The sequence below is a fragment of the Diplotaxodon limnothrissa genome, linkage group LG13 (genome assembly GCF_057381915.1).
Source record: "Diplotaxodon limnothrissa isolate DT_005_m linkage group LG13, D_limnothrissa_male_GT1.1, whole genome shotgun sequence".
NCBI classification, from domain to species: domain Eukaryota; kingdom Metazoa; phylum Chordata; class Actinopteri; order Cichliformes; family Cichlidae; genus Diplotaxodon; species Diplotaxodon limnothrissa.
Genome location: NC_140608.1, coordinates 24,517,226 through 24,542,560, shown reverse-complemented (window position 1 = coordinate 24,542,560; position 25,335 = coordinate 24,517,226). Strand labels below are relative to the sequence as shown.

General features: G+C 41.6%; 1 protein-coding gene across 1 annotated transcript in view; it reads left to right on the top strand.

Moving 5' to 3' along the window:
- The window catches only part of LOC146620353 (uncharacterized), a 39,584-nt gene that overhangs the window by 1,560 nt on the left and 12,689 nt on the right, over positions 1 to 25,335 (top strand). Inside the window, exons 3-19 of the mRNA XM_085369882.1 lie at positions 4,153 to 4,258; positions 5,021 to 5,144; positions 12,465 to 12,520; positions 12,609 to 14,687; positions 15,355 to 15,477; positions 15,617 to 17,602; positions 18,482 to 18,615; positions 19,038 to 19,205; positions 19,411 to 19,590; positions 20,357 to 20,948; positions 21,079 to 21,228; positions 22,092 to 22,309; positions 22,771 to 22,846; positions 23,269 to 23,559; positions 23,854 to 24,090; positions 24,183 to 24,335; positions 24,587 to 24,765. Of these exons, the coding sequence (XP_085226008.1) occupies positions 4,153 to 4,258; positions 5,021 to 5,144; positions 12,465 to 12,520; positions 12,609 to 14,687; positions 15,355 to 15,477; positions 15,617 to 17,602; positions 18,482 to 18,615; positions 19,038 to 19,205; positions 19,411 to 19,590; positions 20,357 to 20,948; positions 21,079 to 21,228; positions 22,092 to 22,309; positions 22,771 to 22,846; positions 23,269 to 23,559; positions 23,854 to 24,090; positions 24,183 to 24,335; positions 24,587 to 24,765 (6,852 nt within the window). The remainder of the gene's footprint in view (positions 1 to 4,152; positions 4,259 to 5,020; positions 5,145 to 12,464; positions 12,521 to 12,608; positions 14,688 to 15,354; positions 15,478 to 15,616; positions 17,603 to 18,481; positions 18,616 to 19,037; positions 19,206 to 19,410; positions 19,591 to 20,356; positions 20,949 to 21,078; positions 21,229 to 22,091; positions 22,310 to 22,770; positions 22,847 to 23,268; positions 23,560 to 23,853; positions 24,091 to 24,182; positions 24,336 to 24,586; positions 24,766 to 25,335) is intronic.

Genomic DNA, 25,335 nt, shown 5'->3' with positions numbered 1-25,335 from the left:
TATTGAACCAAGTGGCCAAAGTGGTCATAAATACGCTATAGTATTTACCGATGATTTTTCAGGGGCAGTGTCAGTTTACTTCCTAAAACAGAAAAGTGACACGACAGAGGCCACAGCAAAGTTTCTAGCCGACTGTGCACCATACGGCAGTGTTAAGTGCATTAGATCGGACAATGGCACAGAGTTCACAAGCAGTTCCTTTCAGTCTCTTTTAAGGGAAAAAGGCATAAAGCATGAAACATCTGCACCATATTCTCCTCATCAAAATGGCACAGCTGAGAAGCAATGGAGAACTCTCTTTGAAATGGGGAGGTGTCTCTTACTAGAAAAAGAGCTGCCAAAAGAATAATGGCCTTACGCCATTCAAAATGCAGCTCACACCCGCAACAGCTGCTACAGTAACAGGACTAAAAGTACACCATATCAAATGTTAACAGGGAAAAGACCAGATCTCTCAAAACTGTGGATATTTGGATCAGACTGTTACGCATACATACATAACCACAAGAAACTTGATCCCAGATGTGAAAAAGGAATATTTGTGGGTTATAGTAAAAATAGCCCAGCATACCTGGTCTATAACCCTCGCACAGGAAAAGTGTCAAAACACAGGCTTGTGAGATTTATCAAGAAGAACACTGTTGAACAACAAACACAGACTGATGAATATGACTCAGAAATTCAGACTTATGAGTATGTAGTACCCTCAAAAGAAAGTACAGGACAACAAAACGAAAATGCAACAGAGAACAGACCCCCTAGAGATGAGGAAACCACCACAAACGAACCAAACCCTGACATAGAAAGACATGAGGATGATGAGCAAAAACAAACTGAGCGCTATCCTAACAGAGAAAGGAAACCTCCCAAATATCTAGAGGATTACACATCTAACTGCAAAGATTTAACAAATGTAACCTCTGTGAGTGTTGATTACTGTTACAGAGCAACCTGTGGAATCCCCCAAACCTATAAAGAGGAGCTGAAATCACCAGAAGCACCAAGGAGGAAACAGGCAATGACAGAAGAAATCAACCCTCTGAAAGAGAATGACACATTCGAACTGACTACTTTACCTACCGGTAGAAATACCATTGGAGGAAAATGGGTCTACTCCCTCAAAGAAAACGAACAAGGACAAATATTCAAAGCCAGGTTTGTAGCAAAAGGTTACAACCAGACACAAGGGATAGACTACCAAGAGACATTTGCACCAACAGCAAACATGACATCTGAATGCAAACCCAGATCCACACCGTGCGAACTAAAAACGGATACTACCACGTGTGGAGAAAATTATGGAAATGAGACTGTTAACTCAAGAGAGTACAGAGAAATAGTGGGCAGCTTGATATATGCCATGACGTGTACGAGACCAGATATAAACTGGGTTGTTAGCAGACTATCTCAAACACTAGCTCAACCCATGAGAGAGGACCTAGTAACGGCAAAACAAGTCCTCAGGTATCTGAAAGGTACAAATGACTTTGAACTGATCTTTAAGAAAAACAGTGACTCAGACTGGGCATCCTCTGTAAAACAGGCTACTGTTTTGCACTTACTAAAGAGGGACCAGTAATATTTTGGAAAACAAAGAAACAGCCTACAGTGGCAATCTCAACATGTGAAGCTGAATACATTGGTCTTGCAACCACTACTCAGGAGAGCATGTATTTAACCCAACTGTTAAACGGCATGGACAAGAAAAGATACACATGTACGAAACTGTTTGGGGACAACCAAGGGGCCATTGCTTTGAGTAAAAACCCTGTGAAGAGACAGAGGTCCAAACACATTGATGTGAAATATCACTTCATTCGTGAGGCGGTAAATGAAGGGAAAATCTGCATTGAATACTGTCCATCAGAAGAAATGACTGCAGACATACTAACAAAACCAGTCACAAGAGTGAGACTCAGAAAGTTTCAAAAATGGTTCTTTGGAAATGCATAAGATGCTATGGGTTGATAGCATGAGAACAAGGGGGGGGGGTTAGATTTGTGTTCTCATGAGTAAATATATTGATTTATTTTATGTTGGGAGAGACGTTTTTCTGATTGTCGTTTTCTGATTGTCATTTTATTTTGAAAGAGATTTTACTTTGGTGTAGGGCTGGGCCATATTATACCGTTCACGGTAATACCGGTATAATGTTAGGCAACGATAGGAAAATGAAATATCGCGATAGAATGGGAGTAAAACGCGCATGCGCAGTGCCTTTGTTTTCATACGCACATGGCCGATTGTTGAGTGAAACAGATGAACCAGAATTGGTTTGTAAAAATGGTGCAACTTCCGTGATGTGGAACTGGTTTGGTGTTTGTCCGTCAGATACACGACAAAGCACATTTTTTTTGCAGAACATGCAAGCGGCCGTTGTTATTGTCATATTTGTCGGACTAAGATGCTCTTAAATCTGGGAGTAATCTGGGTCCTAAACTCCGTATGCTTCAGGTCAAACAACACTGCAGCGTCACTTAGAGTTAAAAACTGTCTAAATTCTTTCATCTTTAATAAAACGATCAGCATTGCTGCTTTACCAGGTGTAACTATAAAGTTTAACTTCCAGGCATCCATGAAAACAAAAGTTATTACATTTAACGGAGTTAGAAGTTCGCAGGAAGCTAGCGGAAGTTAGCTCGCTAGTTTCGCTAGTTACCTAAGCATGATATTGCATGTTCTGACTGAGAGATTTCTGAAAAAAAATCAAACGTACAGCTCTGCTATCACTTCCAACATAAATGAAGACAGGAAACTAAACAGCAGTGACGTTTGTAGGGTTACTGAAGTTGGGCTAGCTGGTATATAATGATGTGCTACGTGATCGCTAGCGACACAGCTATGTTAGCATAACATAAACAGTGAAGCTGGAGGACGAACACTAACACTTTTCCACTTATAAAAGTTAACGTGAAGGTTCTTCATGGTTAGAGACAAATGCAATCGCATGGCAGGATGCTGTAAACGGACCAAACTTCAGTCAGGAGAACAACTGAGATAATCCATCCACAATACGAGGTTAGTCATTAATATACTGCAACAACATGGGAACAGAGCAGCTGCCAGAGAATTCAACATTAATGAAACAATGGTACAGAAGTGGAGGAAGCAAGAAGAATGAGTTTAATAAAGTTTGATTTATCTGACTGCTTTGTTTCGCTTAATGTGCCTTATAATCCCGTGCACCTTACGGTCCGAAAAATGCATACTGCACACTGCAGTTTAATGTTGCAAAGCACCTCTTTTTAACTTCAGTGGATATTATACATGGTTATGCTCAGGATATGTCAGCCCATTTCTACTGGAAATGCCTTTTGGTTAAACTTTCAGCAAGGAATTTGCATTTGCACTGTTACATTTTTATAAAGCTTTAATGTACATAAAAACCAGCTTCTTGTTTAAGTGAAAATAAATGGAAGGTTGTCTTTTTGCGCTAGTAATGTTGTGGAGTTGTATTTTGTCTCGCATCAATTATATCGTCGGTTATATCATTATCGCAAATTTTCAAATATATATCGTGATAAATATTTTTGGCCATATCGCCCTGCTCTACTTTGGTGATTGTTTTTTTCATTTCCTCTTCCTGTTCCGTGTGTGTGTTCAGTTGGCGCGAACTGCTGCAATGATGTATCGCATTCCCTTCCTGTGTTGCTAACAATAAAAGAAACGGGCAAAGTAATCAACCAAGTGAGTGTATTATTAAGAGAACATGGCCGAAGAAGAAGAAAACTCTTCAAGCTCAACATATAAGGATGAATCTTTCGGCTGCTAGTCCCAACAGAGCGGTACAAACCTTCTAAACCGCCACCCACCAACAAAACTAGCTAGCATAACATTAAAAACAGCTTTTTGGTTCAACTCTGGCGGCTAATTACAATATTTGGTCAAGTAAAAAGCAAAACTACATCGCATATAATCATAATATATCTATGTCTTTACTTTGAAATGTGTTTTTTTTGGGGTGAAAATTTCCATTAAATGTGCATTTCTTTTCAGCAGAATAAAGTTTGTATCAAATTTAAACTGCTTACAGCTCTGATCCGAGGCTGCTACTGCGAGAGCGGCCAGAACAGCAAACATCCACATTGTCATAATCAAACGTGAAGGAGAAAGTTTTCGTCTGTCCGCTTCCTATGCATCTGTCTCCTGCAGAGTCAAAGACCGAATGAAAAATTCCGTCCACGCACCCAACAAGGTTACTTTTCTCTGCACATGTGCGTCCAGGTCAAACCTGTTTTGGACAGGAACCAAAGCACAGGTGAGATGAAGAACCAAGTCCGTATCGTTCTACAATAGGAACTGAGCTGTACTTGATGACATCACAGCTCAGCTTAGTTTTTACTGCCAGCCCCCTTAATTTAACTGTGATTAATATTTGCAATGGAAAAACATTACATTAAGATTTCTTTAAGAAAAAAAATGCGCCTGCCTAGACGATGCAGAATAGATGCTGAGTTTGTTACACATACAGACACTGATAGCAGTGCAGAGTCTATCACTGCTACATGTAACCAGGGTAACCAATTATGCAGTTAAAAGGGACCAGACACTTAAATCTTAGTGAAAGGCCATAAAACTGTCCCAGTTTTCTCAACAGTGGACAGAGTTAATGAGCCTGCGCAGTATCTGTGGCTGTTTTATCATCCAAGGATTTATTATTGTGTCATTCTGTGACGTGAACAGGATGTTTAATTGATGGCGCCACCATGTCACTGGTGCTAGAACTAACTGCCACGTTTCAAAACACTGTCCCTTTGTCATGAACTGACCTTTGCTGCAAATTCAAGTGCAGACTGAAATTAGGGCTGAAAAAATACCTGCTATCACCCTGCGGCAGCAGTCGTGTGGTGTTGTAAGAATGAGGACCCAAAACGTTGGCACTGGCTGTGATGCGAGCGAGCTTTATTGCAGACGGTGTACACAACAAAAACGAGGGAAAAACCAAAACAAAACCTGAACTAGGAACAACTAAAGAACACCTCTCTATGACTTTCATAGAGATAAGGTACCGCTGTACCAGACTCAGTGCCTGAAGAGATGGCTGAGGATAGCGAGGGCTGTCCTCACGTTGGTAATATTGCTGATGAGGACATCAATCAGCAGGTAACAGAAGAAGAACCGCTGCCTGGTGGATCCACGAAAAGGTCCAGAAAAGAAGATGTAGATGAAGAAGAGCGTAACAGCAAAAAATCCAGGCTTGCAAACTCTGATTCGGGGACTAGCTCAACTGTCTTTTCCTCATCTTTTCCTTGTTTTGATGTAAGAATTCCAGGATCCAGAATTTAAAAATATGTAAATAAGAAAATATTTAAATTGATTTTTTCTGAGCAACACAATCAAACCTCTAAGATGTCACTAGAAGGCTTCAGATCTCTTTCACCTGTGCTGAACAGGTGAATAGAAATAATTTTGCCATCTTTTGTCTGCAATAGAGAGGACAATCCAGGGCCTCTGGGTCTGTTCCACTTATTGTGTGTGAACTGATACATCAGGGCAACATGGGTGTTCCCCTTCCCAGAGGTTTAAGATGTCAAGGCAGTGGACAGTATGATGCGATGGGCTATTGTACCCAGAGGGGTGGAGAAATCCAGGTAGAGTTGGAGGAGAAGAAAGCGACAGAAGCTGCTCGAGAAATAAAGTTTTACCTTGTGAGGAAAGAGCAGAGAAAGAGAAGGATCTGGAGGTGGCAAGCCCACACTCTCTACCCCATTTCAGACTTAGACAGGACCAGCGGACTCAGAAATATGAGGTGAGGAAGGAGCTCCACTACTTTATTCTGCTCTTATTTCATTCTTTTTTTGGGGGCAAGGCACTGTCGTGACTTAGAGTCACCCAGCCTCACGTGTAAAGGTAACGTAAAATAATCGTTATTGCGTTTTTTATTGAAAAATAATGTCAGCTTGAATATAAATAAAGCACGAAAGCTTCACTGGACTGATAGTGCCTCGTTACATGGATCAGTTTGTGACATTGGCAAATACAAGTGCACGTTAACTGTGACCTGCTGTCAAAGTCATTTTGCGTCGAGGTCCACATCCAGCCCACTTTAATCTTAAGTGGGCCGAACCAGCAAAATGCATTTAATCCCCTTTAATATAAAACAAAAGTGCAATTTCAAGACTTTTTCTTCTACACAATAAAGAAATGCTGCTCAGAAAATGTTTTTCCCCCCCGTGGACTCCAGTAATCCCCTGTAATCGGCACATTAGTAATACAAACCAGCTAAAGCTACAGGTAGTTGTTAAATACCAGGAGGGGTGAGAAGGGTCGCTCTATAACCTTTTACAAAACCTGCTTTTGAATGAATTAAATTCATAAATATATTTTGCATCATTTTTACAATCTGGGAGCAAATAAAGTTTGAAAAATACAATGTGGTTTTTTATAGAGGTGGGAAGTACAAATTCTACATTACTGTACTTTCCTTGAGTATTTATCTTTAAGTAATTTTACTTTTACTTCCAACACTTCAGCTTAAATATCTTTACTTTCTGTATGCATTTTTTCCACCTCTGGCTTTCACAGAGGCTTATATGTTGCACTATTTCTTAGAAGGCTGCCACTTATTTTGGTCTTTTTTCCTTTTTCTTTTTGCAGCTAAACAAAGAAGATATAATATGTTCACAAGCCTGTCTCTTTTACTTTGGGCTGTGTAGGGAATATCTGTTTCCATGTTTAGAGTCTTTGTGCTGTGCTAAGCTAATCAAGTACAGCTTGACATGAGACTGGTATTTTTTTTTAAATAAACCTTTTTACTCACAGAAAGTGTAGAGTACGGAAGAGCAGACCAATTAAAAAAAATCAGAGGACATAAAGTTTTAGCAAGACTGAGAGCGTTCGTGGCAACGGACTTCTTATTTGTCATTTGTTAAAGCAGGACTCCCCCTTAAACAAGATTAATATGATTTACACTAGGCGTGCCCATATTGATGCAACTGGAGTCAGCCTCAGTACTGACTGTCCATCCAGAACCTTCTCCTGAGACACAGACAATAGTGTTGCATGCCCTGGAGACAGTCTTAACATTTAGATGGTAATCTGAGCAGAAGAAACGGGATTGTTGGTATTATTCTCATAATTTAGCTCAGCTGTACTCTGGGTGAGTCATTTCCCATAAAAATGCTTTGGTGGCAGGAAAACTACATGACATTATGCCAAGAAGATTTTAAACTAAAGCCCTCACCTCAAAACTAACTCACAGTTGAAACTCTGAGTTTAATTTATCAACTATAGTTACATATGTAAAAGGAGCCAATACTTATGTTTCCTGTGATAGGTGTTCATATTAAAAAGGTCAAAGTTTAAAATACTGAAAACCTGAGCAAGTGTATTTGTTGGGTCTGTCTAGCACAGGCCCACTGCTGAAACAAGACAATTTAAAAACACAGCAAAAGCATTGAACACTGCTGATGTTATGAACACTCTACACACGAGTCAAGATGCAGAAAAACTGCTCACGGAAACGCTGCACACTCCAGTTATCACAGTTATCATAGTTCTGTTTCCCTCTCTTTGATGAGTTCACAGCCAGCTCTCGATCTGATAATGTGTAGCTTGCTAATCAGCTCAGAAGAGACCACAACGCAACCTCACACAGTGGTTGCGTGCTTTGCCCACAGTGGCAAAGACCTGCACTTTCATATTCAATTCAGCTTCTCCATCAAGTAGTTTTCAGCCGCTTCATACAGGGTTCAGCATATTAGTTGTTTTCGCAGGTGTGCTCTATATCTCAACAACGGCTCATAATAAGACGACAGTCTTTCAAACAGGTCAAGTGCCTCTATGCACATCATTAGTTAAAATATTTACCTATATCACTTCACCTCATATGTCATTGTACTGAATTTGAGCAACCCTAAGCTTAATGCAGATGACTTTTAACAACTGACACAGACGTACACAAACAACACAAACAGGCCTATAACTTTCCCCAGCCTGCGTGAACCCGCACGGCCGTTGAGCTCCTGGACTCGCGTGTACCCGCGCAGTCACTGAGCTGCACCTGCCTGCGTGAAACCGCACGGCATAGGCGTTGCTCTCTTTCCTTTATAAGCCTGCGATTAACCGCACGGCTCAGGTCCGCGTGAACCCGCGCAGCTACAGCGCTCTTCTTTGTACAGTACTTACTTGGTGCTGTTCTTGCATTAATCTCGAATCCCGTCAATCACCATCCAGCGAGGAGAAAAAACAGACAGCTAATCCACCGGCCCGATGACAAATTCTCACGTCTCGGGACTTTACTACAGGAACTTCTATACGTCCTGGCTGACGTCTTTCGGCGTGTCTCTTTTTCCCCTCGGTGGATGTCAATTCTAGGGATCCGGCATCGAAGGACCAATTAATGTTGGGTCTGTCTAGCACAGGCCCACCGCTGGAACGAGACAATTTAAAAACACAGCAAAAGCACTGAACACCAAGTAGGCAAAGTTCTTCTTGTTACTCATGCATGAGGGAGACCTGCCTGGAGCCAAGTGTCGTTGCACCACTTGACCTCCGTCAGACTCTCAGCTAGGTTCCCCATAGCACTCCTTTTATTGTGGTTACATGAATATGCATAGGGTCATTAACACATAACATCTTACATAGGTATACATGTGAACAAAGAATACTGTGTGTGTGTGTGTGTGTGTGTGGGGGGGGGGGTCAGAGTGTGACCCAATAAAGACTTCCCTAAACCTGCTGGTCTGGAAGTCCAACAGTTCATCTAAACAAAAGGCACTTAGACTAAAACAGATATAGCTACGTTTATCCTACCATAAGACAATAAGAGAAGGTACGACCTCTCCCATGCTCCCAGAGTGCTCTCTAATGCACACAAAGTTTGCAGACTATCAAGGATCAAACCTCTACCAATCTACAACTAATTATAAAACTCTAAGCATATATGGTTAAATATTTCTAAGCATAAATGACAATCAACAATACAAAACCTAACAGTATTCACAACCAATTTATGTGAGCTGAAAAAACAGAAATTAGTGTGTTTAAAACACTCTAATACTTTCTCCATTTTTTGATTTGCATACTATCAGTGATAGGAGATACCTCCAATTCAATCCAATTCAATTCAGTTTTATTTATATAGCGTAAAATCACAACAACAGTCGCCTCAAGGCGTTTTATATTGTACAGTAGACCCTATAATAATAGATACAGAGAAAACCCAACAATCATATGACCCCCTATGAGCAAGCACTTTGGTGACAGTGGGAAGAAAAAACTCCCTTTTAACAGGAAGAAACCTCCAGCAGAACCAGGCTCTGGGAAGGGCGGGGCCATCTGCTGCGACCGGTTGGGGTGAGAGAAGGAAGACAGGATAAAGACATGCTGTGGAAGAGAGACAGAGGTTAATAACAAGTGTGATTCAATGCAGAGAGGTCTATTAACACATGTTGAGAGAGAAAGGTGACTGAAAGGGAAAAATTCAGTGCATCATGGGAATTCCCCAGCAGCCTACGTCTATTGCAGCATAACTAAGGGAGGATTCAGGGTCAGCTGGTCCAGCCCTAACTATATGCTTTAGCAAAAAGGAAAGTTTTAAGCCTAATCTTAAAAGTAGAGATAGCGTCTGTCTCCCGAATCCAAACTGGAAGCTGGTTCTGTCAAGGTTGGCTGAAAAAGAAGCCAAACGCTGGACTTTTAGAATGGAGAAAGTGTGTTTATTTACAGAGAAAACAGTGCCAGTAATCCACAGTGTGTGCTCTCCCAATTCCCCGTGCTGTGATTCCTCTCCGTGATGCGTGGTACTGTTTCGTCCTCCTCAGTGCTGTATTCAACAGTGTGCTGCTCCCTCCACACGTTTGCGTAATCACCCTGGAAACAAGAGATGCCACGATGAGTGCCGTCCCATCCACCGACAGACAAAACACATCAACTATTCCAACAAGAGAGTAACTGAAAACACGATTATACAAGCTGAGCACTAACTGTATTTCTAGATTAATAATCCTGCGCTGAGTAGAGCTCCTTGATTAGGCAGATCAGCAACAGGTGAGTGATTGTCACAGGTGTGGCTGGCTCCAAGGCAGGGACTCTGCAGGCCTGGTGGGGCAGCAAAGCTGACATAACAACACACAGGGAAATGAGGAACCAGGAGCAGATCGCACCACAACCATAAATAATTAAGAAAGACGAATAAAACTCATAATATTCATTCAACTCAAAAATAACACATGATCCCTGGGTCACAGACTCAGACCCATGACAGGTTCCACAGAAGAGGGGCCTGAAAACTGAAGGCTCTCCCTCCCATTCTACTTTTAAATACTCTGGGAACAACAAGTAGGCCTGCAGAGCAAGAGCGAAGTGCTCTAATAGGGTGATATGGTACTATGAGGTCATTAAGATAAGATGGGGCCTGATTATTTAAGACCTTGTATGTGAGGAGCAGGATTTTGAATTGAATTCTGGATTTAACAGGAAGCCAATGAAGGGAAGCCAAAACAGGAGAAATCTGCTCTCTCTCTCTAGTCCCTGTCAGGACTCTTGCTGCAGCATTTTGGATAAACTGAAGGCTTTTCAGGGAGTTTTTAGGACTTCCTGATAATAATGAATTACAGTAGTCCAGCCTGGAAGTAATATGATCTGCACCAAGTCCCAGTAATTAAGGAGGTTTTTTAGACCTCAACCAATCAGCAAATAATACCGGCTGACAATATTGCCTGCCATTGTTAGCTATTTGCCATTTTATCGGCGTTGCAATTTATCAAAGTTAAAAAATGGTTTTAAAGTAAAGAAGAGATGAGAAAAACACATTTTAACTATTTTATGAGGGTTGCACAGTCTTGATCACCTTTTTTTGAATAATGGAGACATTTGAACTCTCATTCAGCAGCCTCGCCCAGTTTTAATGCGACTTAAGGAGAGTTCCTGGTATTTAGCCTGTAATGAGGTTGTCCTCTCCACTCACATTAATACAGCATTTTCAAATGCTCAAGACATAAAGACACAGGAATATTTATTTTACTATGTAATGCATGTTACATAGTGTTACACAGTAACATGCATTACAACAAAACAAAAAAACAGCAGACTTCCTTTACTTGACTTCCTTTAATATGTAAAATCAATATTCCGTGGTGTTAATACCAGTGTTTGAAATGCCACAAATACAACTACCCAGCTGCTGAGCAATCGGTGATAAGTGCAAGTGAGTAGTTTAAAAGAAAACATATAACAAAGGTTATAAAAAACGGTTCTAATTTTGTGTGTCCAAATAAATTTTAAAAAGTTGTCTCATATATTGGAATATAGTACTTTTAAATCCCCAAATACTGGTATCCAAAATCCATTAAAAATCCTATAGCTGTCAGCTGTAATTACTTTTAACCTTTAATCATGCAAAGGAAGTAGAAAATATGGCAGTGGAATGGCGAACTGTGTTTCTTTCAGTTTACAACACAAAGAGGATGAACAGGTCAGGTAAATTAAAAAAGAACCTAAAACAAAACCAAAAAACAAATGAATAAATAACAAAAGTGCTTCACTTTTTTCATTTTGTAAATCAGGATTATCAGAGCAGAGCATTGTAATTACCTTAATTTCTTATTACTTCTCTGAAGTCAACAAAAAACTGAAAATTTTGTCATCATAATGCCGAAAATTATAACGTCATCAACAGAAATGATTTTTGCTTTTTGATCTTTAATACCATCAGCCAGTTTGTGCAGCACATGACATTTTTTCAGACGCCAAATAACTGCCAGATCTTACAAGTCCACAAAATCGATTTCTCATTTTCAGACAAAAGACAAATTAATCACACAAAGACCTTTAATCGGGTTTGGGGCGTTTATTTTTAGGTGAAATGAAATATTTGCTTTAAATATAAAACTCAATGTCTTCATTTATGGTAAAACCAGGTTGGAATATTTAGGCATGCTATGTCTTAGAAAGTGTTACGATTACTTTGACATTTCTTTTATTAAGTGAATGCATTAACTATAGGAGATCTAATTTCATGGTATGATGTAGCCATAGTATATTTTTAGGAACTCAACAAAAACATGTTTTTTCTTATTGCAAACGACAGTCCTACTTAGATGGTGAGTCAAGATAACCCCATAGGTTTATTTGTGTTAAATCGACCGTAACAATGATGATGAGTGATGAAAGTAGGCCTGTAAGTAGAGTAAAAAAGGTAACACATGCTCTCTGGTTACAAAAGCCTAGTTACACACCAAAGCTTGACAAACAAACCTGGATGACATTTCACCTCACTCTACATAAGGTAGAAACTGAGGCCACTTGGGTTTAACATGGGTGTTTATCTGTACTTAGAGAGCTATAAAATGTCCAAGTTGGATGAAATTCCTCTCTCCTTACCTTTGTATACCTTTGTATGTACTCTTCTTGTTTATCCATTGTCCAAGAAGAGTACAGAATGTTTCTAGAAAAAGTATATTGTTGCATATGCTACTTTAAATAGTTATGTTCCCATAATTTTCTTTTCTTTGCCTTCACAGGTTTTCACTTCTGTGGCTGTTCAGTCTATTTGCAGTGCTGGATTACTGCGGTGCAGGTGTCAGACTTCTGCATAATACTTTCAGGTGACACATGATCAGGTGCATCTTCTTTCAAGCTCATTTCTTGTCTTTATGTCTTTTCAGTTGATCTGAGGGACTGTGAGGGAGCAGGCAGCAAATGTAACCCCAACGCTGACTGTATAAGGATCAGTAACACCTTTACCTGTGTGTGTAGAATGGGCTACCAGGGCGATGGTCTGACGTGCAGCGACATCGACGAATGTGGCAGTGGCTTGAACAACTGCCACAAACAGGCAGACTGCACCAATACCTTAGGCAGCTATAACTGTGTCTGCCGCAGTGGATACACTGGAGATGGTACAACCTGCGAGGACGTAGATGAGTGTCAAAGAGACAACGGGGGTTGCCATGAATATGCCCTCTGTACTAACTTTGAGGGAGGACGAAAATGCCAGTGTAAAAGTGGCTTTAGTGGTAACGGCTTTCAGTGTACTGATATTAATGAATGCACAACACCGAATATTTGCCATTGGAACGCCACCTGCACCAACACCCCAGGGTCTCACGTCTGTGCCTGTAATCCTGGTTATAAGGGCAATGGAAAGTACCTATGTCTGGATGTAGATGAATGCTCAGAGACTCCAAATGTGTGTGCTTCTGGACGTGGCTACAGAGGTTGTAGAAACCTGCCTGGATCCTACAGTTGCGTATGCAGCCCTGGCTTTGAAAATATTGGAAGGAATTGTGTGGACATCGATGAATGTGCCGCTAGCACCTGCAGCCGTTTTGCAGATTGTGAAAACAGCTTAGGGTCATACACGTGTACTTGCAAAAGTGGCTTTGCTGGGAATGGGCTGACATGCGTAGACATAAACGAATGCAATGGAAACAATGCATGTGACCCCAGGGCGGTGTGCATCAACAGGATGGGCAGTTATGAGTGCTCTTGTCCAGTTGGTTTTCTTGGAAACGGAAGACAGTGTAACGACATAAATGAGTGTGAAAGAACTAACATCTGTCCTTCTACCACTACCTGTGTGAACACTGGTGGCTCGTACTACTGTGACTGTGGCCGCGGCTTTATCTTTAATAACTCCCAGTGCATTGACGTGGATGAGTGCGTGCCCGGCCGCTGCAGCCCCTACGCAACCTGCACGAATTCACCTGGGTCCTTCTCTTGTCAGTGCTTGGAGGGATACAGGGGGAACGGTTTTACCTGTGAGGATGTGGATGAATGCTCGCAGGCTAAGCAGTGCCACACCAGTGCTCTGTGCATTAACCTTCCAGGCTCCTACAACTGTACTTGTCAGGTGGGTTATTCTGGAGATGGGATACAGCAATGCAGGGATATAAATGAGTGTTTGGTGGATAACGGAGGTTGCAGAAACAAAGCTACGTGTGTCAACAATCAGGGATCCTTTTCATGCCTGTGTCAGCCTGGCTACGTCTTGATTAACCGTACTCTTTGCCAGGATATAAATGAGTGCAAGGAATTGAAGAATCCCTGTGGTGTGAATGAAGAGTGCAATAACACCGACGGGGCGTACCAGTGTCCATGCCGGGTTGGGTACTACCGCCCTGGTAGCAACATGAATTGCATCGATATTGATGAGTGTAAAGACAACCCATGTCATGTCCATGCCACGTGTATCAACACGCAAGGCTCATACACCTGCACCTGCAAGAGTGGCTTTGTAGCAAACGGCACTCAGTGCGTGGATGCAGACGAGTGTTCTCAGAAGGATATATGCCACGCACGAGCAAACTGCACTAACCTAATAGGGAACTTCTTATGCACTTGTCAGGAGGGTTTCAGGGGCGATGGCTTCTTCTGTCAGGACGTGGACGAATGCTCCATCTCTAATACAACCTGCCCCGCTTTCTCAACATGTATCAACTCGGCCGGTTCTCACGTCTGCTCATGTTTGAATGGTACAGTGGCCTTTAATAACATTTGTGTGCCACCCAGCCCACTGTGTGACCCTGCGTGCGACAGTCGCGGCCTGTGCCACCGTTCACCAACTGGATACCAGTGCGTTTGTGACCTGGGCTACACGGGCAATGGACTGACTTGCTCCGACATAGACGAGTGCCAGAGGGAAAATGTTTGTCCTCAAAATGAAATGGAGTGTAAAAATATCCCAGGATCATTTTCCTGCACCTGCAAACAGGGCTACACTCTCAATGGAACTCAGTGTGTCGGTAAAACAAACTTTTCATATGTCTCACAATTACTCTGTCAAGGCATGTTTAACACTTTATTATAAAGTTAACAAAACAAAATTCTCAATAATATAAATGCGTATCTCTCATATACGGTTTGATTGGACTTTTTATTCAAACTGTTTAAGAAACCAGGCTTAATACTGATTAACAAACCACCCGCTCTTCCTGGATCCAGAATAATGAGTTACTTCATTTATAGTATTCATTTCCTAATATTTGTTTTAACCTCCTAAGACCTGGCGTCCAATGTGGACATCACATTTTGGGTTGTCTAGACTAAAATACAAAATTTTGCTCTACAAGGGCCTGATATACACTTACAAGGACGTTATACCGCCACTCTTCTATCTGAATTTAAAGCGAACATCCTTATATGCGGATCGAATTTTTCTCAGAAACAAAAATCAGGTTAAAAAAAATCACATAATTCTTTGTTTTTACATTCATCAGGTCCCAATCAGCCCAAATAGCAAAGAGAAATTAAAAATGCATGCCATGGAAGAGTTTGTGTCTTAGGAGGTTAAACTTATATGTATTTTATCTCACTTCTAGATTAAAGTTTGCATATAACATTTTTTTAATCTATATTATTTTCCTTTTTTTTCTACCCTACCTTACACCTCATTTCCTGTTACCTTTGTAGATGTGAACGAATGTGAGACAGGTCAACAGGATTGCAGTGAATTTGCTAAGTGTGTCAACACAGTGGGCAGCCATTCCTGTTTCTGTCTCAGCGGTTTTACGGGTGATGGAAAAAACTGCTCTGGTAAGTAATAAATCCTCATTTAACCTTCAATTGGAAAAATTGGTTCTTTTGCACCAATCAGTGGACTTTCTTTGAGCTTTTTTTTTAGCACCATTCGGAGCTGTTTCGCTGACACTGTCCCATTTTGGATAAATTATAGACTTCGATGAGTGCCAAGGCCAAAACGAAGGATGCCACCCAGCTGCCAGCTGCACTAACACACCTGGATCATTCTCCTGTGTCTGCCCACTTGGCATGGAGGGAAATGGCTTTGACTGTCAGGATGTGAACGAATGCCAGGAGAATAGTACCCTGCCACACAACTGCAGCGCCTTAGCTTTATGCCTCAACACCAACGGATCCTACCGCTGCCAGTGCAAGCATGGATACCAGGGTGATGGCTTTGTGTGTGATGATGTGGATGAATGTCAGCTGGTCACAGCCTGTAGCAAGAACATGACGTGTAGCAACATTCCCGGATCGTACACCTGTTCATGTATCTTGGGACGGGAGTACAACAAGGGAACATGTGTGAATGAAACAACCTGCCTGAACGCTAGTGCCAACTGCCACCCACTCGCCAAGTGCCTTCCACATGAGGGTTCCTTCTACTGTCAGTGTGCAGATGGTTATGAAGGAACAGGAACTGACTGCTGGGATGTGGATGAATGTGGCAAACTACAGCATCAAATCTGTCCTGCCTTCTCCAACTGTTTCAACACAAATGGTTCCTTCATCTGCACATGTTGGAGTGGTTTTCAAGACAACGGGACGCACTGTCTGGATATAGATGAATGTGCGATGGGTGACTTCCCTTGCCCTGACAACAGTACCTGTACTAATCTAGAAGGGAGCTACAAATGTACCTGTGACCCTGGTTTTACAAGGAATGGCACTCTGTGTGTGGACATAGACGAGTGCTCACTTGGCCTTACTCTGTGTCCTAAATTTTCCAACTGCTTAAACACAATTGGATCTTCTTTTTGTAAATGCTGGGAAGGTTACCGAGGAAATAGCACTGTCTGCGAGGAGATCAATGAATGCCTAGATAACATTACCTGTCCGGAACATAGCAGGTGTATCAACACCAATGGTAGTTACCTGTGTCCTTGTGACAGAGGATTTTCCAGTGTCGATAACTTGTGCGTGGACATTGATGAATGTAGTAACAAAGAACTAGGGGAGCTTTGCACCAATGGAACATGTGTCAATGCTATTGGCTCATATTTCTGTGAATGTGTCGAAGGATTCTGGAGTAACAATACGGAATGTGTAGATGTGGATGAGTGCTCAAACTCTTCAGTGTGCCAGCCCCATTCCACATGCGTCAACATCCACGGGTCTTACGACTGCCCCTGTAATGAAGGGTTCAAACTGAATGGTACTGAGTGCCAGGACGTGGATGAGTGTCAGGAACCAGAAAACAGCCAGTGTCCAGAGCACTCATTTTGTAACAACACCATAGGGTCCTTCCTCTGTCGGTGCTCTCCGGGGTACAAAGCCATTAGCTCAGGCTGTGAGGATATAAATGAATGCAAAGACACCAACGCCTGCCGCTTTGACCAAGTTTGCAAAAACCTGCCTGGATCATACAGCTGCTCTTGCCCATTGGGATATCATGAAGAGAAGCTGGCATGTGTTGACACTGATGAATGCAAGGATTCACCTTGTCACCCAGTGGCACATTGCTTGAACATACCCGGATCCTTTTCATGCCACTGCCCAACAGGTTTCAATGGAAACGGCTCCTGGTGCAGAGACGTGGATGAATGCGCTGCCTTGAGTAAACCATGCCACCCTCTTGCTCACTGTCACAACACCCCAGGCTCATTTGTTTGTATATGTATGCCAGGGTTTATGAGTTTGGGGCCATTGTGTGTGGATATTAATGAATGCAATGCCATGAATGGGAATTGTCACTCTGCTGCCACATGTATCAACAATGTAGGAGGTTTTAAATGCTCGTGCAATCAGGGCTGGAAGCCCACCAATGACAACGGTCATGGAAAAGAAGGATGTGCAGACTTGAACGAGTGTGCGTCACTCCATCCATGTTGTGGGGAATCGTCCTGTATTAACCTACCAGGGTCTCATACCTGCTCCTGTCTGAGAAACAGCACATTATGCAGAAGGATAACTATGACGGGTTGGCTATGTCTTAGTTAATCACCTTAATAATTATACACTGATGTTTGTGTTTGAAATGTGAATATTTTCTTATTTTACGTTCTCAAAACTTTCTTTTGGTCAAATTATGCATTATCTAAACAAAAGGTTTTCACTGTGCTACAAGCATCTATTAGACCTGCTGGCAAGCTAAATTTGGAAATTCTATTTGAAGCTGTCACAATCACTTCAAAAACAGCCTGCAAATAATGCTAAGCCTTGAAATTAATTCATGTAACTTCATTAAAATATATCGTGTAATTAAAAAGGCGTTTGTTAGTATACCTGCGTTGCCTTACTGATTAAGCTAACATTCCTGCAAAATGAGAAAACAAAACGAAAACAAAAAACAAAGAAATAAGAAAACCTTACTTTTACTTACACGTTTTCAGTCGATGGTTGTGGATTCAAAGTCCTTCCTTATATTACCACTGAGGTGGTTAAATATGTTTATCTAACACAATGTAGATTAGGCTGCTAGCTGAACGTAGTGTTTTCATTGGGAGAAACACTTCGTCACTCATCCAAGTGACTCCTTCAGTCCTCAGTGGAGACTTGGATCAGTGACAAACACTACCTTCAGATTAAAAGAATCAACTTTATGTACCTTTCTGTCGTTTCTGGATGATTGAGCATGCTTTAAGAAAGTTTTCAGCATGTTGTATTAGCAAAAAGGACAATAGTCTAGCTCACAGCATGTTGGGGTAGCAGCAAAGCTCAGTCGGATTACTTTTAATGACACATAAACAATCAAAACAATAATTGTGCATGTTTACAGCAAACTGATTTGGATAGTTGATGACTTTAATATGTTCACATTAAAATGTAACTTATTAATTTTCTGTTATTCCCCCCACAGAGGGAAATCTGTTTCCCTATGGAGATGATGTCGGGGATAATGAAGTAAACATAGACACAGAAGATGGAAATTCTCCATATATCACACCACCAATGGGCTTCCCCTTCATGGGGAAATTGTACGACAGAATTTATGTGAGTTCTTACTACGATTATCTATAAATACTGGAACAAAAGTGCCCAATTTATTATAATGTTGTAGAACGTTCCTTCAAAGTAGCAGCAACTAATGAGTAAATCGTGATGCAAATGCAGTAATATAATAGAAACAACACATTTCAGAAACGAGAATGACATTTTCTTACTTATACATTTGTTGAATTACGCATACTGTACATGCAATGTACTAATTGCAGCAGGGTATTAGCCACAAAATATGCAAATAATGTAGATTTTACTTAAAGGTTTACAGCAGTGGGAGTTCTTGCACTCAGCTCTTTATAATGAAGTAAATATAGTGAGGAGAGCAGTAAAATTAGCCATAAATATCGAGTTTCATAGGAGAAGATTGGTATTTTAATGTGTGTCTGATATTGTCTCTCCTTTTGTTTTCTTAGTTTTCTGATAATGGGCTTGTCCAGTTTCAATCTGTTGTTGAGAATGAGCAGTATCTCCTCCCGTCTCCTTTCGCCAGTGGTTTCCCTGACCACATGAACTTGACTTTGTTAGCTGTGTTCTGGGATGATGCAGACCTCACTCAAGGGAATGGACGGCTCCTCTATCAGGTTCAATGCCATCAGATGTCATTGTTGAGCTAGGATCAAAATGACTTTTGAAGTTCATTTTACATGATTTTGTTTGGTTGAAACAATAAAGTAAAACCGAGACAAAGAACAACCTAGTTTTCTTTTAAAGAGATACAGCTTACAGAGCAAACTCACCACGGTGTACTTGCTTTGTTTTAATACTCCCTTTCTTGTTAAATGTTAGGAATACCACACACGGAATGTGTCAGATGTCTACTCCCAGGTAGTGGTTAATCGTACGGCTGAGGAAGTAACAAAATTTGAGCACCTGAAAAACAAGCCAGCTTTTACCCCTGCCTGGATCCTCAAAATCACCTGGGACGATGTGATGCCTGTCTCCTTCCAGAAGGTCAGCTTCTCAGAGGTGAGTGTCAGCCAACACTTGCATTCTTATTTTATATGGACATGTCACACAAACATTGCATATGGTCATAATCAGTAGTTTCATAAGAAAGCAAGATAAAAAGAGCAAAAGTGGGTTTTGATGTTAATGATGTTTGTAAAAGTTTTGCTTTATTATACTATTTTCAAAACTACCAAACTCCGTCTCACAACAATGCAGTAACATGCTTTTTTGTGTGTGTGTTTTTTTTTACTATAATACTGGGCTAAATATGTTCACATTCATAGTGTTTACTGGAAAAGTTAATGACCAGTTTATAATCTGAACCTCTGATTCAGGCTCTACCTGTTCCTGAAAGCTCTTATGTACCAGTTCCAGTAAAAGGTTTGATTGAGCAGGGAGTGCAACTGGTTACTTGTCAGATTGACCTCATTTACGTGTTATTCTTTTATGCAACGTGAGCCTTTTGAACAGTAAGCTGAAAGAAAGGCATTCAGTCCTGAGTCCTGGAACATGCTGTTTTATTTAGCTCTGGTGCCACCTTGGGGCTGTGTTGCCCTGAAGGACTTGAATGCAGAGTGCAGTGATATCTGCTGCCACCAGTCTTCATCAGATCACTTTTACACTGTATCTAAGCTCTTGTTGCTCTTTTGTACTGACAATACTAGAAGCAAAGTACATCAAAACAAAAGCACACATTTATTAGCCACTTTGAATAAGTGATTGAATTCATTAAATTTACTTTTTGTTGCAACATGTTGAGTTAGTTAAAGTTTGTTATTTTTAGAGCAACACTTTCCAGTGTATCCTGACCACAGACGGAGCGCGTTCCTTTGCCCTCCTGCGATACGGGGAGATGAAATGGGGCCCAGGTCAGAGAAAATACCACGATGCTCTTATCGGCTACACAAATGGAAAGCTGTCTATCAAGGAAATCCCAGTCTCTCCTGAAAACCTCTTTGGCCCTGGGGGAAGATACAGGCCTCAGCAAGTGAAAGGAACCATGGGGAACTTAGGCCAGCTGGTCTATGATTTGACAGGACCGACGGGGTCAGACGTAGATCCCGGCTTCAGGTGCCAGGAGTGGGCAGTGATGGAGCCTGATCCTGATGAGTGGACAAAAGGGCTGCCTGCCTGTCCCTGCACACGGAACCAGGTTCTGGAGGATCTGTTATTTATGCAGGATACATCTGTGCCTAGTCCAACTGTGGTGAAGCTGAGGGGTCAGCGGTGGGGGAGTGCACAGGGGCAGACCTTCCGCTCAGTCCTGTCCAATATATATGGCTCAGGGAAGAGGTGTGTGTATGAACCTGATGGTGCCCTGCTAGCTGGATACAATGAGCGCTACTTCTCTGGATACAGCATACAGAAACATATTGGTAATACAGGCATTTTCAGCCACAAAACTAGTATAACTACTAACTAACATATTAGTGTAATGTACAAACTTGTCACGGCCGCTTGATGAAATAACACGACTATGCTATTTTATTAAACTTCTCTCTTCAGATGACGATCTCCTGCCCTTTCAGTGGTGTTGTATGGAGTCTCCACTTTGCCACTTTTACCTCGACAAGAGGCCGCTGGACCGCTGTCAAGGTTACAGCTGGACTAGACCTGACGGCTTCACCCAATCCAGGAAGGTGACACAGGGTATAGGTGAGCGGCTGCTCCATTTTAAGAAAAACTAATACATATCAATCTGTCTGTATAAGTAAGTGTCACGGCTGAGAAGCCGGTGTGTTTTTGATGTGGACCCAAGTGGATGACCGTTAACAAAAGGCGAGTCGTTTATTTTGCCCAAAAACATGAATACAAAAGGCAAAAAATGAACAGTGACGAAAACTGAAACGAAAACCCAAACTAGTAAAACCTAGAACTTTCAAAATAAAACAGAAATATAATGGAATGTAGACATGACAACACAAGCTTGACAGTAGACATGGAAACACAAACACATGACTCACTGGGGAAACAGAACAAAAAGAGAGACATACTGGAACAGATAAGGAAGACAAAAGCACGGCATAACTACACGTTAAACATAGAGGACGCCCATATGGAAACGATATACATAAATCTTATAAAGTTTCTTGCGTGAAACTTGTATGAAAAGCATACAAGAGTGAAAACAGATATAAGATCCCTTGAAAAATTATATAAATGAAACTTGTATGTTTTGGATACTTACTAAAACAGTATATGAAAGTAATGAGGAAGTGGCCACTTTCATGAGTAAATCATATAAGCCTGATATGATTCACTATATGAAGTAAGCCAAGTCTTTTTTTCTATTTCTTTTCCATATGGGCAAGACAGACAGAAGACTGGAAAATACTCATAAACACATGGATGAAATAAAAACTAGAATAAAACTCAACTAAACCCTGACTAAATAATAACACAAAAACTTAACATTATTGCAATCTAACATAAAAAAATCTAAAAGCTGGGTCACAGGCTCAGCCCCTGACAGTAAGATGTGAAAAACTTTTTAATTTCTCAATCCTCCCCCCGTGCAGCAATGGTGTATGGCAGCCTCCATTTCATCACCTTCGATGGGAGAACGTACTCCTTCAAGGCCCTGGGAGAGTTTGTGATATTGCGTCTCTCATCTGCCACCGGCTCTAATATCTTCACCCTGCAAGGACAGATTGACAGGCTACACCCAGACGCGAACAGGATCACTGAAGTCCCAGCGGTGGTGCGCATGGCTGCCTTCTACCAAGGCATTGGCAAGGTCAGGATAAGAGCGAGAAAGTCTGTGTGCGCAGTTGGGAAAGCATACATATTCACTTCTGGGAGTTAACTCAGGAGATGGATTTTTAGCTTAAGCGAGATTTTCTAAGCTAAACTTATCATCTCCACTTCATTATAAAATGCACATGGCAGTAATCCTCTAACTTTCGGGAAGTAAACAGATGATTACACTTTCTTTATTTTCCATAAAAGAGTAGAAATCTGCTGCACATAGATCTATATCAATTTGACTGAACATGTGCGATCATCTCTGTTGTGGCAGGTACATGAGGTTCAGTGTCAAAATCTTTAGGCAGTAATGAATTTATCTGAAATCTTAATTCCATATTTTTCCTATGCTTCTTTCGTTGCAAGATGCATGCAGGCTTAAATAGATATTAGATGATACTGTTGATATTCCATGGATGAACCAAGCTCCAGATAAACATTTGAAATTTTCAGATTGAATGGAGGAGTTCAGAGAAGGACAGCAGACTGCGAGTTTTGGTGGATGACGTTGAAGTCCCAGTCACCGTTGGTAATAATCACCACACACATCTCAAGTGTATATTTTTATTCTTTAAGTGTACTAGAGAAGCTTTGCATGCCGCTGGTGGGTGAGGAGTCTGTGATCACAGCCTGAGCCGTGTGCCTGAGATGACCAAATAAGGCTCATTCAAAGTGAGCAAAGTGAACCAGTTGGCTCAGAGAGATTTCCTTGTTATTACCTCATTATTTTAAATTTTCAACACATTTAATACAATCATCCATCACTGTAACAGTGTATACATGACTAAAAAGGAGGAAAAGCAGTAATAATAGATCCCTTTTAAAAAGTATGTAACAATTATATAACAGTAAATCAGGCACGTGTATGAAGTATTACAGATTTGAAACCTATTATAAACAACACATTACAGTCGTAACTATATGATGCATATATGTTTGCTGTCCATTCAGGTCTTGTACATGCCAGTAAGAATAACTTTGCAGTGCGCTGTACCGAACTGCAACGCTGCGCGGCTGTGTATGCCAACGGCCTCCACGTGGTGGTGTGGCGAAGTGGGGGTAGCAATCAGCTGTGCGCCTTAGTGGAGGCTCCTGAGACCTTCTTCAACCGCACCGTGGGTCTCATGGGCCTCTGGAGCGCCAACCCCTCTGATGATTTCCTCATGTCCGATGGCAAGGCCATTCGCTCGACGGATGTCAGCACCCCTGCAGAGGAACAACTGCATCTCTTTGGTTTGTCCTGTGAGTGGATCATTGCTGTTTTTAGAAACAGGTTGGGGCATTTTGAGAATTAGCTTAATACAAATCATTTCTGAGAGGAGTGTTTTTATTTGATGTTCATCAGTTTGTCTGAAGCACAACTCCAAATGAATGCTATGCTGCCACTAGGTGGCCATTTCTGGCCCAAAGATAACAGGAGATGAAGCATAAAACAGAATTTGCTCATTTTAATGGTGTATGTGTACTTTTAAACGATGCAGTATAATTTTAATCGTGTGTGTGTGTGTGTGTGTGTGTGTGTGTGTGTGTGTTTAGGGGCAGTCCCAGGCCCAGAGAGCCTATTGTCCTCTCTAACTCCTATGAATTCACTGGTGGTCACCCCCACTGAGAACCTGCTGAAAAGCATCAGTCCTGCTGAGATTGAAGAGCTGACAAGAACCTGTAAAAGCAGCATGCAATGTGTCCATGACACACTAGCAGCCGGTGTTCCTGAACTGGGCCAGGAGACTCTGAAAGCTGAGACAGAATTTCAAAATCTGGCCCTGATCAAAGGTAAACTCGTCTGAACTCGTCTCTAAAAAACAATGGTGCATTTTTATCACTGACCTGTAATAATTAGATACAGTGTTTTTGTGATCTGGCAGGTAACATGCCTCCCATAGTGACACAGCCCACAGTGATCCGCTCTCAGGTCAAATCCCAGGTCAGCGTTCAGATCATCGCTGAGGATGCCAACAGAGACAACATCACTTATTCGCTGCTCTTACCCAGGCCTCCCCAAGCTTCGATCAACAGCGGTGAGACACCTACTCAGACTCTCCGTAACGTCAACAGATGACATGTTGACATTTGTTAGAGGGATGGAGAGGCTGCCGCTGTAGCCGGCAGTGCAGTCTGTCAGCAGATGGGACATTTCAGAGCTGAGTCAGTAGACTGTAATGCTGAGAGTGACGAGCACAAGACACAAAATACACAAAACATGAAAAAATATGAAATGCTGTTTCAGTGATGTAGGTGTTTACAGCCTCTTGTGTTCTCTCCTGTCCAGGTAATGGCTACCTGACTTGGACCCCTCTAAGTACCCAGCCTGTCCAGCTGAGCATCAAGGTCAGTGACAAACTGGGCAGCTCCCTCTTCACTCCCATCCTGCGTGTCTGCAACTGCCTCAACGGAGGAACGTGCCAGTATGACAGCATCACTGAAAACCATCTGCAGGGAAAGTTTCAGGTGCTCTATTGTCTCAGTTGAGCTGACACTTTCATCTAACTGCAGCATTTCTTGTCATGGCATTCATAATTTCTGTTTACAAAATTGCAGCTTTGTGCCAGTGTCAACTTTGAACAGCGATAAGCAGGTGTAACTGAAGATGATGTAGCGGCAGCCCTGACAAGAACTCATAGTATACTGAATGTTAATCATCCCTAAACGAACAAAAATATATGTATTTATATCCTCCTACTCTTTGACTAGGAGGTGTCACAACTAGAGATGGACCGATCCGATATTACGTATCGGTATCGGTCCGATACTGACCTAAATGACTGGATCGGATATCGGAGAAAAATAAAAAATGTAATCCGATCCATTAAATATCACGAAAGCACCTCACAAAACTTGCAACATGCCGTAACTCACCTCAGAACGTTAGCACGTCGGAGCAGTATGCATCACGTGATAGAGTGGCTGTGGCATGCGGGACCTGTGGTCTGGATAGCATTTGGAGCTTCGCTAGCAACCTGGCATTTCATCTCCGACAAAGTTATCCCCGAGAGAAGTAAAGCAAGTGTGTAAGTCCAT